The sequence below is a fragment of the Dermochelys coriacea genome, chromosome 8 (assembly GCF_009764565.3).
Source record: "Dermochelys coriacea isolate rDerCor1 chromosome 8, rDerCor1.pri.v4, whole genome shotgun sequence".
Classification (NCBI taxonomy): Eukaryota; Metazoa; Chordata; order Testudines; family Dermochelyidae; genus Dermochelys; species Dermochelys coriacea.
The window spans coordinates 6,512,836-6,525,937 of NC_050075.1; the positions used below are offsets into that span (position 1 = coordinate 6,512,836).

At 51.9% G+C, this 13,102-nt stretch overlaps 1 protein-coding gene across 1 annotated transcript; it reads right to left on the bottom strand.

Annotated features, from left to right (window-relative positions):
- Positions 1-254: 254 nt before the first annotated feature.
- GPX3 (glutathione peroxidase 3) lies at positions 255-10,566 on the bottom strand. Its single transcript, XM_038414887.2, is given in 6 exon segments — positions 255-1,561; positions 1,684-1,736; positions 1,739-1,782; positions 2,530-2,647; positions 3,328-3,481; positions 10,364-10,566. Coding segments are annotated over 6 exon segments (693 nt in total). The 5' UTR covers positions 10,451-10,566; the 3' UTR covers positions 255-1,324.
- Positions 10,567-13,102: the final 2,536 nt, after the last annotated feature.

The window sequence follows — 13,102 nt, forward strand, 5'->3', positions numbered from 1 at the left end:
AGGACCCCAGGGCCCTGGGTCCCCTGGCACTTGCAGTGTCTCAAGGGCCCTTGTCCATGGGCTCATCTGTGTAGTGTCTCATGCCTGGGATGACAGGAGCTGGTGTTGGAGCCCAGGGGAGAAGGCGATGACTGGGAATCACGAGCTGGGGCCTAGCAGGATCAAGTGCTAGATGGACTCGCTAATTCATGCCCTTCCCTCCTGGCTGAAAGGAAACCCCCCAAAACTCCTTAAAAACCCAAGCGCCCGCTTGCACGTTTGCACAGGTGTTTATTTTGCATTTCTACAGCTCTACACAGGCTGCGGGCGTGGGAGGAGAAGCTGGGTTCCTGGGGGAGAGAGGAGAGCGCATCCCTGCACAGGAAACTGCAGAGCAGCTTGAATGCACTGGAAGGGCCACTCTACACCCATGCAGGCTTGGGACAGGTCCACCCTTTGGGGGCTTTCAGACCTAACCTTCATGGTGATGCATTCTCCTAGCACCCAGAGCCCATGCCCTGCTCTCACGCACACCCAAGCCACAGCACTAAGCCACAGCAGCTAGAGAGAACTCGCCCTGTAGGGAGTTCAGGGTTGCAGGAGGAGAGATTCCAAGGGGCACATTCCAGGTGTGGGAGGCTTTGTGGGGAGGAGTGGGACAATGCACATTATCCAAGCATCCAAGCCCCTCCATCACCAAGGGCTCTCCTGCCAGGTCAGGGACAAGAGCAGGAGCAGCCCAACTTACGGGGATGGCAACGACAAGTATACAGCGAGATCAGTTCTAAGGGAGGGGGGCTGGACTGCTAAATAAATAATGATGGGTGGCTTTCAGCATGAGTCTATTCCTGAGGGAACAGCGGGGAGGGCTGGTCTCTGTACTTGCGAAGGGTCTTTCCCCTCCACTGAGATTTCCTGTCCGTATTTCTCTAGGAAGTGGGAAGCTAGGCTAATAATGAGTCTCTCCAGAACAGAGCAGGTGGCAGTAGAGAAGGGCAGGTTAAGGATGGCAGACAGGTGCAGTGTGGGGAGGTGACGCCACGTGGAGAGAGGTGACTGGCATAAATCAAGTGTCATTTTAAGCAACTGTGTTTCCCCCAAACGTGTTGCAGGACCGGTCTGTAGGAAGTGACGGTCAGGACCTGTCTCTACAGTGTAGCACAAGTGTGCATGCAAACTAGGCTGTAGAGACTGGTACCTTTCGTGGCAGATTCTACCCGTATTGGTGTCATAGCAGAAGGGATTTTGTACCAAGGGATTCAGCTCTTTGGATGCATTGCATGGAGATTTTTGGCTGTGGATAAAGCTTTGAGTCCCACCCCACCCAACTGCTGACATCTCTACATTAGTCTTCTCTGACCAGGGGCTGCCTCCTCTGACCAAAGACCTGCTGCTTCATGTAATCTATGATGTCATTCTTCACCAGGGCCAAGTTTGTCCTGGGGCCCCACCTCATCACGGGCCGCCCAGTCGGGCCAACCAAGAACTTCTCGAAGTTCCACTTGATGTCGTGGATCTTCAGGGGCTCCCAGAAGAGCCTTCTGGGGTCACCGAAGCTTTCCACCACGGGAGGGCAGGAGTTCTGCAAGGAGAGCAGGACAAGCATCAATGACACTGTGTGCTGGGAAAAGCTAATCTGCTTCCACCTAGTGCTCCCCAAACCTTGAGGGTTGGGCTCAGGGCAGGCCGTTTGCAGGCACGCACCTTCAGGAAGGTGTAGAACTTCTGCTCCTCTTCCCCGTTCACATCCCCTTTTTGAAAAGCTGGAAATTCGGGACAAAGCCGCCTCCGGGTCGGACATATCTGAAATCAAAGGGAGAGAAGAGTCAGGTTCTGGTTCAAAGGAGCCTCCGGAGCCCATCTTCACCTAGCATAGAGACGGTGATGAAACTGCTGCTCCTGCCCATACACACTGCCCGCCAGCAGAAGCCAGGCCTAACCCATGTTCTAGACACAGCAGCGACCTGTTCAACAGCCAGGCTTGTAAACGGTTTTCTAAATGGTTACTGGTCTACGCGCCCACGCAGGCTGGGTGGGCTGGAACCATTTTTAAATCACTCCTGTGTACTGTTACACTGATGCTGCTTCAACTGCTGGCGTGATGGGGCCTCGACCTCACTTCCCCTACATCACAAGCAGCAGGGAAGAGCCTGGGCCATGGGGGATGCAGCCTGCAGGGTCAGCACGCAGTTATCAGATTGCAGCAACTGCTTCTAAAGAACGGGACCCAAAACCACCTGCTTAGTGGCTGGGGTCAAGCAGAAATTGTCCTTTCGCATTCCTGCCCCACACTAACTGCACTGGGCTTGGTTCAGTGCTTATCTACACACCTGAACCCCTGTCAGATACTGGCTGTAATTACCCTGGGGCTTTGCGGGGGTTCAGACACGCAATAGAGAGTCAGTGCCACTGTTGTTACTGATCTCCAGTGTATCCACTTGGCTAGGCACTACCTGTTTCCACTCTCTTCCAGCCCAGGTGGAAGCAAGGGCAGCCACCCTGCCCCCGTAAGGGATCTCAGGCCCCTGTGTCACTCAGCTGTCTACTCACTTCAGCGCGGGGAGGATTTCGGAGTTCTCGCCAGGTTCTTGTTTGCCAAATTGGTTGCTGGGGAAACCCAGGATGACAAGTCCATGCGGCGCCAGCTCGTTCTGTAGTGCATTCAATTCTGCACACGAGAAAACCCAACCAGAGACGGGTTAGTCACAGCAGTAGATGGGAGCTGCTCCCCCGGTGTCTGAGCCACACGCGGTGTCGCCAAGCAGCCGGCTGGCGTTTGAGATGGCACCCGTTTGTGACGGCGACACGCCTGGCTGGGAATCCGAAGCACAGAGGAGGCGGAAGAGGGCTCCAGTTCTGTGCTGCTCCCAGGACTCTGAGGCCAGGATCACTCTGCATTGGGCAGACCTCGGGGGGAAGTCCTGGCATTGTCCGTCAGCAGTAGTGAGCTCTGCACCAGCGCGCCAGCCTCCCCAAGGTCTTCCTAGCAGCAGCATGGGTCTCCTGCGACTTGGGCCCTGTCTGTGCTTAAATCCCTGCTCATGCTGTCCTCTCTCTCTCTCTCCCTGTCTCCGTTAAAGCGTGTGGCAAAGGGGACTCTCTGGAGCCCAGGCAGGCCCTGGCCATGGCTCCTCCGCTCCATCTGCCCCTGAACACCCCGACCTGACCCCTGCACCAGTGGGGATTCCCCCCCCCCATTGCCACGTCCTCTTTCACTTCACAACCTTCCTTTTCTCTTTGGCCTATGCCAGGGTACCCCCCCACCACCACCACCCTGAGGTGCACAGAGGTGGCTATCTCAGACTCCAGCACAATCCCCTCTCCCTTCCTCCGGGCGGGGGATCTTACCCAGGTACTGCATGGTGAGTCCTCAGTAGGTAGCCACGTTCACAAAGAGGATCATCTTCCCTTTGTACTTCCCAAAGGGGATGTACTCGTCTCCATCTATGGTGAGGGCCCCATACCTGTAGATTGTTCCCTCCACCGAGTTGTAACAGTCCACCTGGAAAACAGCCAGGCAGGGCACGTGGGAAGGGGCAGGGCTGAAGAGAGGCAAGGAACAAGGTCTGACGACCAGCAATTAACTAGCTTCTTTAGGTTTTACTGTTTCCCCAAGGAGCTCCACATCACCCAGTTCCTTTCCTGGCTTCCCCTTCACCCGCTCTGATCAAGGCACACTGCTGGGATCCTCTGGTGTGGCCGTGTTTGGTTCGGCTCAGGCGAGGGAGGAGACAGCTGTGAGGTTCTGATCTGCTTTTGGCGTCTGAACCCAGCCCCCACCACCAACCACCGGGAAGTTTGGATCCAGGGATGATCTACTTCAGTCCTTCCTCTTCCTTTCCTCTCAGTCGTTCTCACCTCCTCCTCAACCCCTGCATCCTGCCTTCACTGCCGCCCTTCCCTTCATCTCCTCCACCTCCTCGCTGGCCTCACAATTGTTACTTCATTCTTCTGCTCCTGTCCTCAGCCTCCTTGCTCCCCTTCTTCTCTTCATTCACATGCTCCCTTAACTCCTGTCCCCTCCAGCCAGCCTCCACCCCTCTCTTCCGAGGAATCTGCAGAGGGGCAACATCCAGTTTAGGGAGGGGAAGGGGCCCAGTGGGACGCCATCCCCTGCCCCAGAAAAGGGCTTTGCAATTCCATGCCATTTGGTGCATTCCCAGAGAGAGCAAAGCTCTGGTGACCCACCGGGAAGTGTATGTTCCAGGCCCCACCGTGCGCTCCTCCCCAGAGTTGGTGCAGCCCCATGGCACTCCCTGGAGTGTTGGCCAAGATGGCGGTTGTCACATGGGAAGCTGGGTTAGCCGATCTGTTCTACTGGCGAGAGGAAAATCTTTTCCATGGTTCCCTCTGTTTGAACGCTGCCCTCCGCTTTCATTACACCCTTGCTCCCAGAAAATAGGCCTGGCTTATCGAGGCACACATTAACAGTCACTCTTGGGAGTTAACTCCTAGTTTATATTCTCCTTTGTGTTCCAAAGAGGTGAGCCCTAACCGATCCATGGGTGTGCCTCTCCCACTCTGGGTCTGCTGCAGATCGCCTTAAGGGGTAGGATTCATAGGTGCTGGAACTAGGGGTGTTGCCGAACCCCCTGGCTTGAAGTGGTTTCCATCATATGCAAGGTTTACAGTTTGAGTCAATGGCTCTCAGCACCCCCACTATACAAATTGTTCCAGCCCCCAGATAGGATTTGTGGCTGGGCTCTGTGGATCGCCTGGTCAGGGTTTCTCACACAGAGACTCTTCCCAGACCAAATAGCAGCCAGCAGCCAATGCTGGGCTCTCGCACGGTGTGCTCATCTCCCTGGAGTCTCAGAAATCGGGTTTGACATACACCGGCCTCCCACCCAGCGCCTCTGACTTTCCAGGGCTGCAGCTGCTAGCGTGTTTACTCCACCCAAGCAGCAGCCACAGAACCACAGGTGGGGAGGGGAAAGGACCAAAAATAGCCACAGTGTGTCAACAGCGAAGAATAAACCCTGCGCCTCTTTCTACTGCTGCTCGCTCCTGCGCAGGGAGAGGAGCTGACCCGCTCACGCTGGCCCCTCTGCTTCTTCTGCAGGGATGGGAGAGGAAGGGCCTTAGAAAGGAGGTGGTGCTGGCTGCCCCCTCCTGTACGTGTAAGAAGGGCCAGGGGAGATTGCTCAGTAGAAGGATGGCTGTCAGAGGGATTTACAGTGGCTTGCTACTCCTCGCTGCCTGGCTCCTGGCTGAGTGTCTGTCACCTAGAAACAGACTGTTACTAGGATCCCACTCAGCCATGTGCGTCAGGTGGAGCCGCTGGCTCAGAGAGCGGGGAGCCAAACTGTGCCCCAAGGTGGCCCAGGCTCCCTGTTCACCAGGAGATTTAGAGAGAGACAGAGAGGGAAGAGACCTTCCTCTCAAGATGAGAAACAAAAGCAAGTCTAGCTGCTCACCTGGCAGGGGAAGGGCCCTGGCAAGAGAGGTTGCCTGCCCCAGTCCCTACAGCTCCCCCGAGGGTCTCAGGAAGGGAAACCTGCTCCTGCAGACTCTAGGATTGAAATGCCAAGCACACAGCCCATGGACTGGATCTGGCCTATAGGATGGGTTCCAATTCTTCTTGTGTAAGCATGAAGTGCCTAGCCCTTCAGGCTGTGAAGGAAACCTTCCCACAGTGACCTGAGTGTAACCAATGCAGAATGGATTCCCTGCATCTGAAACAGCAGCTCTGGGAGGCATGAACACCCATTCACCTCAATGAGGTGTTAACTCTTGAGCCTAATGATTATGCCCCAAGACCACAGGTTTTTCTAGTAAGTTGGGTCTTGCAAATGTGTGTCTAGTTTATACAATCACAGCAACATTGGGTAACTACCCATGCCAACGGCCAAGCCGACAACGAGCACAGATTCATAGATTCCATGGCCAGAAGGGACCATTGTGATCATCTAATCTGACCTTCTCCAATGGTTAATTACTCTCGCTGGTTAAAATGTGCATCTTATTTGCAATCTGAATTTGTCTAGCTTCAACTTCCATCTGCTAGGTAGTGATACACCTTTCTCCGCTAGATTGAAGAGCCCATTATTCAATATTTGTAGATGCCTCTAGACTGTAATCAAGTCACCCCTTAACCTTCTCTTTGTTAAGAAAAATAGATTGAGCTCTTTGAGTCTACCACCATAAGGCAGGTTTTCTGATCTTTTAGTAATTTTCATGGCTCTTCTCTGAACCCTCTCCAGTTTGTCACATCCTTCTTGAATTGTCGACACCAGAACTGGAAACAGGATTCCAGCAGCAGTCGCACTAATGCCACATACAGAGGTAAACCCACCTCTCTACTACTCAAGATTCCCGTTTTTATGCATCCGAGGATCGCATTAGCCCTTTTGCCCAAAGCTCACATTCAGCTGATTATCCACCAAGACCCCCAAATCTTTTTCAGAGTCCCTGCTTACCAGGATAGAGTCCCCCATCCTGTAAGTGTGGCTTACGTTCTTTGTTCCCAGATACATTTACATTTAGCCATATTAAAATGCTAGTGCCCTGTTCATCAAGCGATCCAGATCACTCTGAATCAATGACTTGTCCTCTTCATTATTTACCACTCCCCCAAGTTTTTTGTTATCTGCAAACTTTTATCAGTGATGATTTTATGTTTTCTTCCACACCTTGATAAAAATGTTAAATAGCTCAGGGCCAAGAACTAGACCTTGTGGGACACTACTAGAAACACACCCGTTTGATTAGGATTCTCTGTTACATTTTGAGACTTGTTAGCCAGATTTTAATCCATTTAATGTATGCCATGTTAATTTTATATCTATCTGGTGTTTTTAATCAAAATGGCATGTGGTACCGAGGCAAATGGCTTACAGAAGTCTAAGTATATTGCGTCAACACTATACCTTTATCAAGCAAAACTCTAACCAAATTTTAAAAAATCAAGTTTGTCTGATAGGGTCTGTTCTCCATAAACCCATGCTGAGTTGCATTAATTACATTACCCTCCTTTAATTCTTATTAATCCAAGGTTTATCAGCTGCTCCATTATCTTGTTTGGGATCTATGTCAGACTGACAGGCCTATAATTACCCAGATGATCCCGTTTACCCTTTTCTTCCAATGTTCTGGAACTTTCCCAGTGTTCCAAGTCTTATTAAAAATCACTTTAACTCTCCAGCAAGATTTTCAGCCAGCTCTTTTAAAACTCTTGGGTGAAAGTTATCAGGACGTGCTGACTTAAAAATGTCTAACTCTAGTAGCTGCTATTTAACATCCCCCGAGATACTAATGGAATAGAAAGACTGTTATCATAAAATATGACTAAAATATTTGTTTTTTCCCCAAACACAGAACAGAAATATTTATTGAACACTTTTGCCTTTTCTGAGTAATTATTAATAATTCTACTATTTCCATCTAGTAATGGACTCTTTTTGTCAGGATTCTTTTTGTTCCTTACGTACTTTAAAAACTTCCTACTGTCCTTAACTCTGCTGACTATAAATTTCTCCTTGTGTCTCTTTATTTCCCTTATTGATTTTCTACAATTCCTAGCTTTTGATTTATATTCATTACTATCCACTTCCCCTTTTCTCCATTTGTTATATATTTTATTATTTTTTAGAGCTGCCTTTACTTCCCCTCTACATCAAAGAAGTGAAGAAATAGTCATGGCTCTAAAACCTTCCAATGTTTGGGGGTTTTGTACGTATAACCCCAACTCTGAACTCCCTGAGTGCTTAAGTTGTTTGCTCAGTTGGCATTTTGCTTCACTTTCATTTTTCTTTGCTTCACTTTCGTGGATAAGGAGGTTTTAGTACCATTATACAAGGCACTGGTGAGACCTCACCTAGAATACTTTGTGCAGTTCTGGTCTCCCATGTTTAAAAAGGATGAATTCAAACTGGAGCAGGTACAGAGAAGGGCTACTAGGATGATCCGAGGAATGGAAAACTTGTCTTATGAAAGGAGACTCAAGGAGCTTGGCTTGTTTAGCCTAACTAAAAGAAGGTTGAGGGGAGATATGATTGCTCTCTATAAATATATCAGAGGGATAAATACAGGAGAGGGAGAGGAATTATTTAAGCTCAGCACCAATGTGGACACAAGAACAAATTGGTATAAACTGGCCACCAGGAAGTTTAGACTTGAAATCAGACAAAGGTTTTTAACCATCAGAGGAGTGAAGTTTTGGATAACCTTCCAAGGGAAGCAGTGGGGGCAAAAGCTCTATCTGGTTTTAAGATTCTACTTGATAAGTTTATGGAGGAGATGGTATGATGGGATAATGGGATTTTGGTAAGTAATTGATCTTTAAATATTCAGGGTAAATAGGCCAAATCCCCTGAGATGGGATATTAGATGGATGGGATCTGAGTTACCCAGGAAAGAATTTTCTGTAGTATCTGGCTGGTGAATCTTGCCCATATGCTCAGGGTTTAGCTGATTGCCGTATTTGGGGTCGGGAAGGAATTTTCCTCCAGGGCAGATTGGAGAGGCCCTGGAGGTTTTTCGCCTTCCTCTGTAGCATGGGGCATGGTTGACTTGAGGGAGGCTTCTCTGCTCCTTGAAGTCTTTAAACCATGATTTAAGGACTTCAATAGCTCAGACATGGGTGCGGTTTTTCATAGGAGTGGGTGGGTGAGATTCTGTGGCCTGCGCTGTGCAGGAGGTCGGACTAGATGATCAGAATGGTCCCTTCTGACCTTAGTATCTATGAATCTATAAGACAAGATGCACTCAGAGCGCTGATACGTGCCAGCTTAACATCGGTGAACGCGTTTTATATCTCTGTAACGTGACTGTTATTTGCTGCGCTCCTCACAACCATCTCACTGTTGCCGCCCCTGTGTGTCAGATCTATCTGTTGCTTCTCACCATCCTTTTAGAATGTGAGTTCTTTTGGTGGGAGGACCACCATTTCATTATATGTCTTTTGGTGGGGGCCCTGATTCCTGACCAGGGTTTGACATGCTACCTACAGAGGGTGTAGGGGAGACTAAGATTGCTGCAATAATTGATCTAATTAGCTCATGCAGACTGGCATGCATTTTCCCTCATGTCCGCACTGGGGTGTCAGCACGCCTGTCTCTCACACTTCATCACGCTGCAGCCCTTCCTCCTGACACCCTGGGGCATCTAGAATTATCTCCCCTGCCATCTCCCTCCCATCTTCTGCCAGCAGGAGGGCAAGGCAGCCTCCACGCACCGGTGGACAGACAAAACAGGGTTAACGGTGGGAGCCAAACGTTGGTAGCTTTCCCCCTTTCCACCCAGCTCCTCTGATTCAGTCCAAGACGCCACCACTCCGGGCTTGTGACATCACAGTCACTTCCCAGGCAATGGATGGGTGATGCAGAGGAGCAGCCTAGGAATTATGCAGCACTCAACTCTCACGTAAGCCCTGTTTTGGGAGCTGATAGCCCTGCCAGAGACAAGCACCCAGGGGGGCAGGCGACAGCTCAGCTAGCCTTCCCCACTGAGCTCTGCCAATGCAACTCAAGTCCGAGGTTTGCGCCCTAATCACCGGACCCCTCCTGCCTCCCTGGGCACCTCCTACTGCTCTTCTGATGCCCCTGACTCCAGCCCCACCACCCTCCGCTCCCCACTAGTCCAGTCCTGGGGCTGGCCTGTGCAGAGCTTGCCAGTCATGTTGATCAATGTGCTGGCTTCATGACATGGCCTCTTAGAGATCAAGCTGAGAGCCGCCAGACTTGATCCCAGTGTAACTTGAACCATGTTTCTAAGTAAGGATCCCTGCTCACTTACGCAACCAAGACAATGACACTGATTCGATGTCTTCCTCTACGATCCTCAAGCAGCAGGCTCCTGGAATAATCATTCCCAGGGACCCCAGGACTCTGCACACACCAAAAGGAAACTTCACCCTGAAATGGGGGTGAGCTGCCACAGCGGTAGATTGGGGAGCAGGGAGAAGAAAAGTCTGTGTCTCTGCACTAATGCCATGTATTTAAATGAGTGAACCCCAGTTAGGCAGAAGGGAAAGAGGGAATCAGCTGAGAGAGGGGAATGAGAAATTACCCCTTTCTCCCTCCAGCAAATCAAGTGCATTCTCCATGTTGCCTGCTGAGAACAGGAATTGGCCCAGACCAAGCCCCATGAGGCAAACACCCATTAGAAATGGGAATTCGCTCCACATTTGCAAACAGGCCCTTTCTAGGGGAGCTGTTCACCCCAAGCCCTCTGCCCCCCAGCCCAGATCCAACACACCAGAACTTTGGGGCATGAAACTGGCTGATCAGTTTGTGTCCTTCTCTCTGAGAGTGATGGGGAGAGACCCCCCAGACAGAGATGAAGGAGCCCTCCCGACCCCAGTGTGCCCCCCTGGGACCCAACAGCATCATGCCAAAGCACGACCCTGCACGCAACACCGTTTCCGGTGGGATTTCACTCTTACCTTCTGTTTCTCCTCTCCCTGGTTAGGCTGAATTAACCCAGCCAAGAACAAGGGGAAAATCCAAGAGCCCCTGAGTCTGCCCCCCATGGCAAGCACCCACTTCCTGCCCCACAGAGCACAGCAGCTGGGTGCCTGTGTCCGGCTGGGCCTGTCCTCTTCCCCACACGCTGCCACCGCAGCAGGGAGAAATAGGAGGCTGAGCCTGAGGCCTCCTAGCCAATCACAGGGAGGCGGGGATGGCAGGGCTGCTCCCAGAGTTTTAACCATGTGGGCCCTGGTGAGCTCCAGAGGTGTTTGGGGGAGGGAGAAAGGGGATTGATTGCTCCAGCGAATGGAGAATCGGACTCAGGTCAGGCATCCCAACACTCTCCTGGCTGGAGAGGTCCGGTTGCAGGGGCTTTGGTTTGGCTTATAAAGCTAGGGCCCCGTGCGAAATTCTGGCTGGGATCTGAGTGCAGATTACAGCCACTTTCCAAAACAGAGGGAACGTGAAACCAAAGAGCATGGGGTGGAGGGGAAGGGAGATTAACCACGGAACCTGGCTGTTATGTAACACACTACGGGCCTGAGCTCCCTGGAGATTAGGATCAAAACAATGGAGAGAATTCATAGCTGTTATCTTGGCCCAGCCCTCGAGTCTCCCCTGGTGATCCCGTTTGGACGTGTCCAAGTACACCCACTGATCAGTTGTATCTCACACACCAAATGGGGCATGAGCAGGGACAAGCCAGCTCATGCACGACAAGATGCACAGGTGGATAAACCAGCAGAGAGGGAATGGGGTGGGGGACAAGGAAGATGGGTATGTTCCATGGGTAGTGTCAGTGGTTAAAGCAGTCGTTGGGAGCTCCCAAGGGTAGGCAGTAGGGTATAAAATAAAGGCAAATAATCCTGGGAAGGGTTAGAGAACAGCTGTACTGGCCACTGTCAGAAGACAGGATACTGAGCTAGATGGACTGTGGTCTGACCCAGTCCTGGCCGTTCTTATGTATAACTGAATGGGAGAACCAAGGCATTCCAATCCTGTTGCCTGAGGGAGCCCAGGGGAAATCCCTACTGGAGCTGGCAACCTTTTGGTCTCAATTCCTGTGTTAGGGCCACTTGATGCTGCTCCAGCTCTAAAGCAGCCAGAGTCCCTGGGACAGAGTGTCCCTCTGGTGACAGAGTGGCTCCTACACCATCCCACTTCTCAGCTGTTGATGTGAGGAGCTGTTGGGGGGGAAGAGGGTGTGGCCAGGGCTCCCTGCACCTGTGCTGATCCCCAGCTGCTTGGCAGCCAGTGTAAATTAAAGCACTCCCCAAGCTGCTGCAGTTTACCCAGGGAACTAGGCAGGCAACGGAATGTCCCAGCAGCAAGGGAGTGCACACAGTACCTCTGTGCTGTCCTCTGCTCGGGGCGCCCAGAGCCACAGGTGCCAGCACTGTCACAGACACAGTGATGGCACAGATCCCTCCTTAGAGTCACACACAGGCTGCTACTGCTCCGAGTGGGGAGGGGGATCATGGGAAGGAGCCCTAGTAACACTAGCGAGCCCCATTAAGCTCTAACAGAGGCTGTTCCAGGCCGACACTGACTCACTCACTGTGTGTGCTTTCAGCTGGTCCACAGCCTGCAGTTCTAGGGCTGCCCATCCATAGCAGCTGGGGGTTCTCTCCAGGAGACAGCTGGCTCCTGCCCTCTGCTAAGCAGAGACTCCTTGGCTCCTAACCTTTCCTTCGCAGCCCACTTTCCACTCCCCACTGATGCCCTCCCTGAGTTTTCAGCAGCATCTGGGAACGCTGGGATTATTAATGAAGCGCCTGTCAAAGCTGGGCGGTTCTGTTTACATGCTGGGTCCCTGCTGGATTGCGGTGTGGCTAGAGAAGACAATCCAGTGAACACAGGCCTGGGAACAACCCCACCCTTGTTCACTTCTGAGCAGAAGCAGGGTGGGTGGGATTGTCCCTGGAGGGCTGGTTTGGGTTTGGGTTTTGCCAGGCGGCATCTGGAGACTAGGGTCTGAAACCCCAGGGTTCGGGGGAAATTGTACAAATGGCTCCAGGTTGGGGCTCCTTTCCATTTTACAGACTTGTTTGGGTGGGGCTGGGGGTTTCATAGGAGGGACATGGTTCCACTGCTCATCTGTGTCTCTGTCATCAGGCCATGAGGTCACACAGGTCAGACCCCCTATGCTGACATGTAGCCCAGTCCCGACATCTCCACTACGCTTCCAGCCACTGCAGTGACTCAGGCAAGCAACCCCTCTATTCTCTACCCCCAGTCCTTCTGCTGTATGGCTCACAGCCCCGCAGAGGGGTCCGAAAAGGGTCCATCTGGCCACTAGGAGACCAGAAAGCCTGGTTAGCAGCTGGAACCCATTAGGGCCCCTATAAAGGCTGCCTCTCAGGAGAGCAAAGGCTTGTGGGTGGGGCTTCAGGAGCAGGTGCTCTGATGGGGGCAGCTGGGGTTAGATTCCTTTCTCTCGCCTAGGGAGGAGTTACTAGTGGGACTGGGTTAATGCAGGGTGGGGTGGGGATCAGGAACTCCTTTAAGCTGGGCTCTAGGAAGGCTTGCCCTGGGAGCCTCAGTGCAGGAGGAGCTGCTCTCTAGGGAGCTTTGGCAAACACATGCAAATCTGGAACTGGATTGGTGTCAGGAGGTGATCTCCCAGCCCCAAAGAATACACCCTGCTGCCTCCCCTACCCCTGCCTCAGGACACGGCTGGGAAAACAGAGAGGAGGGATTAGAGTGGCTAAGCA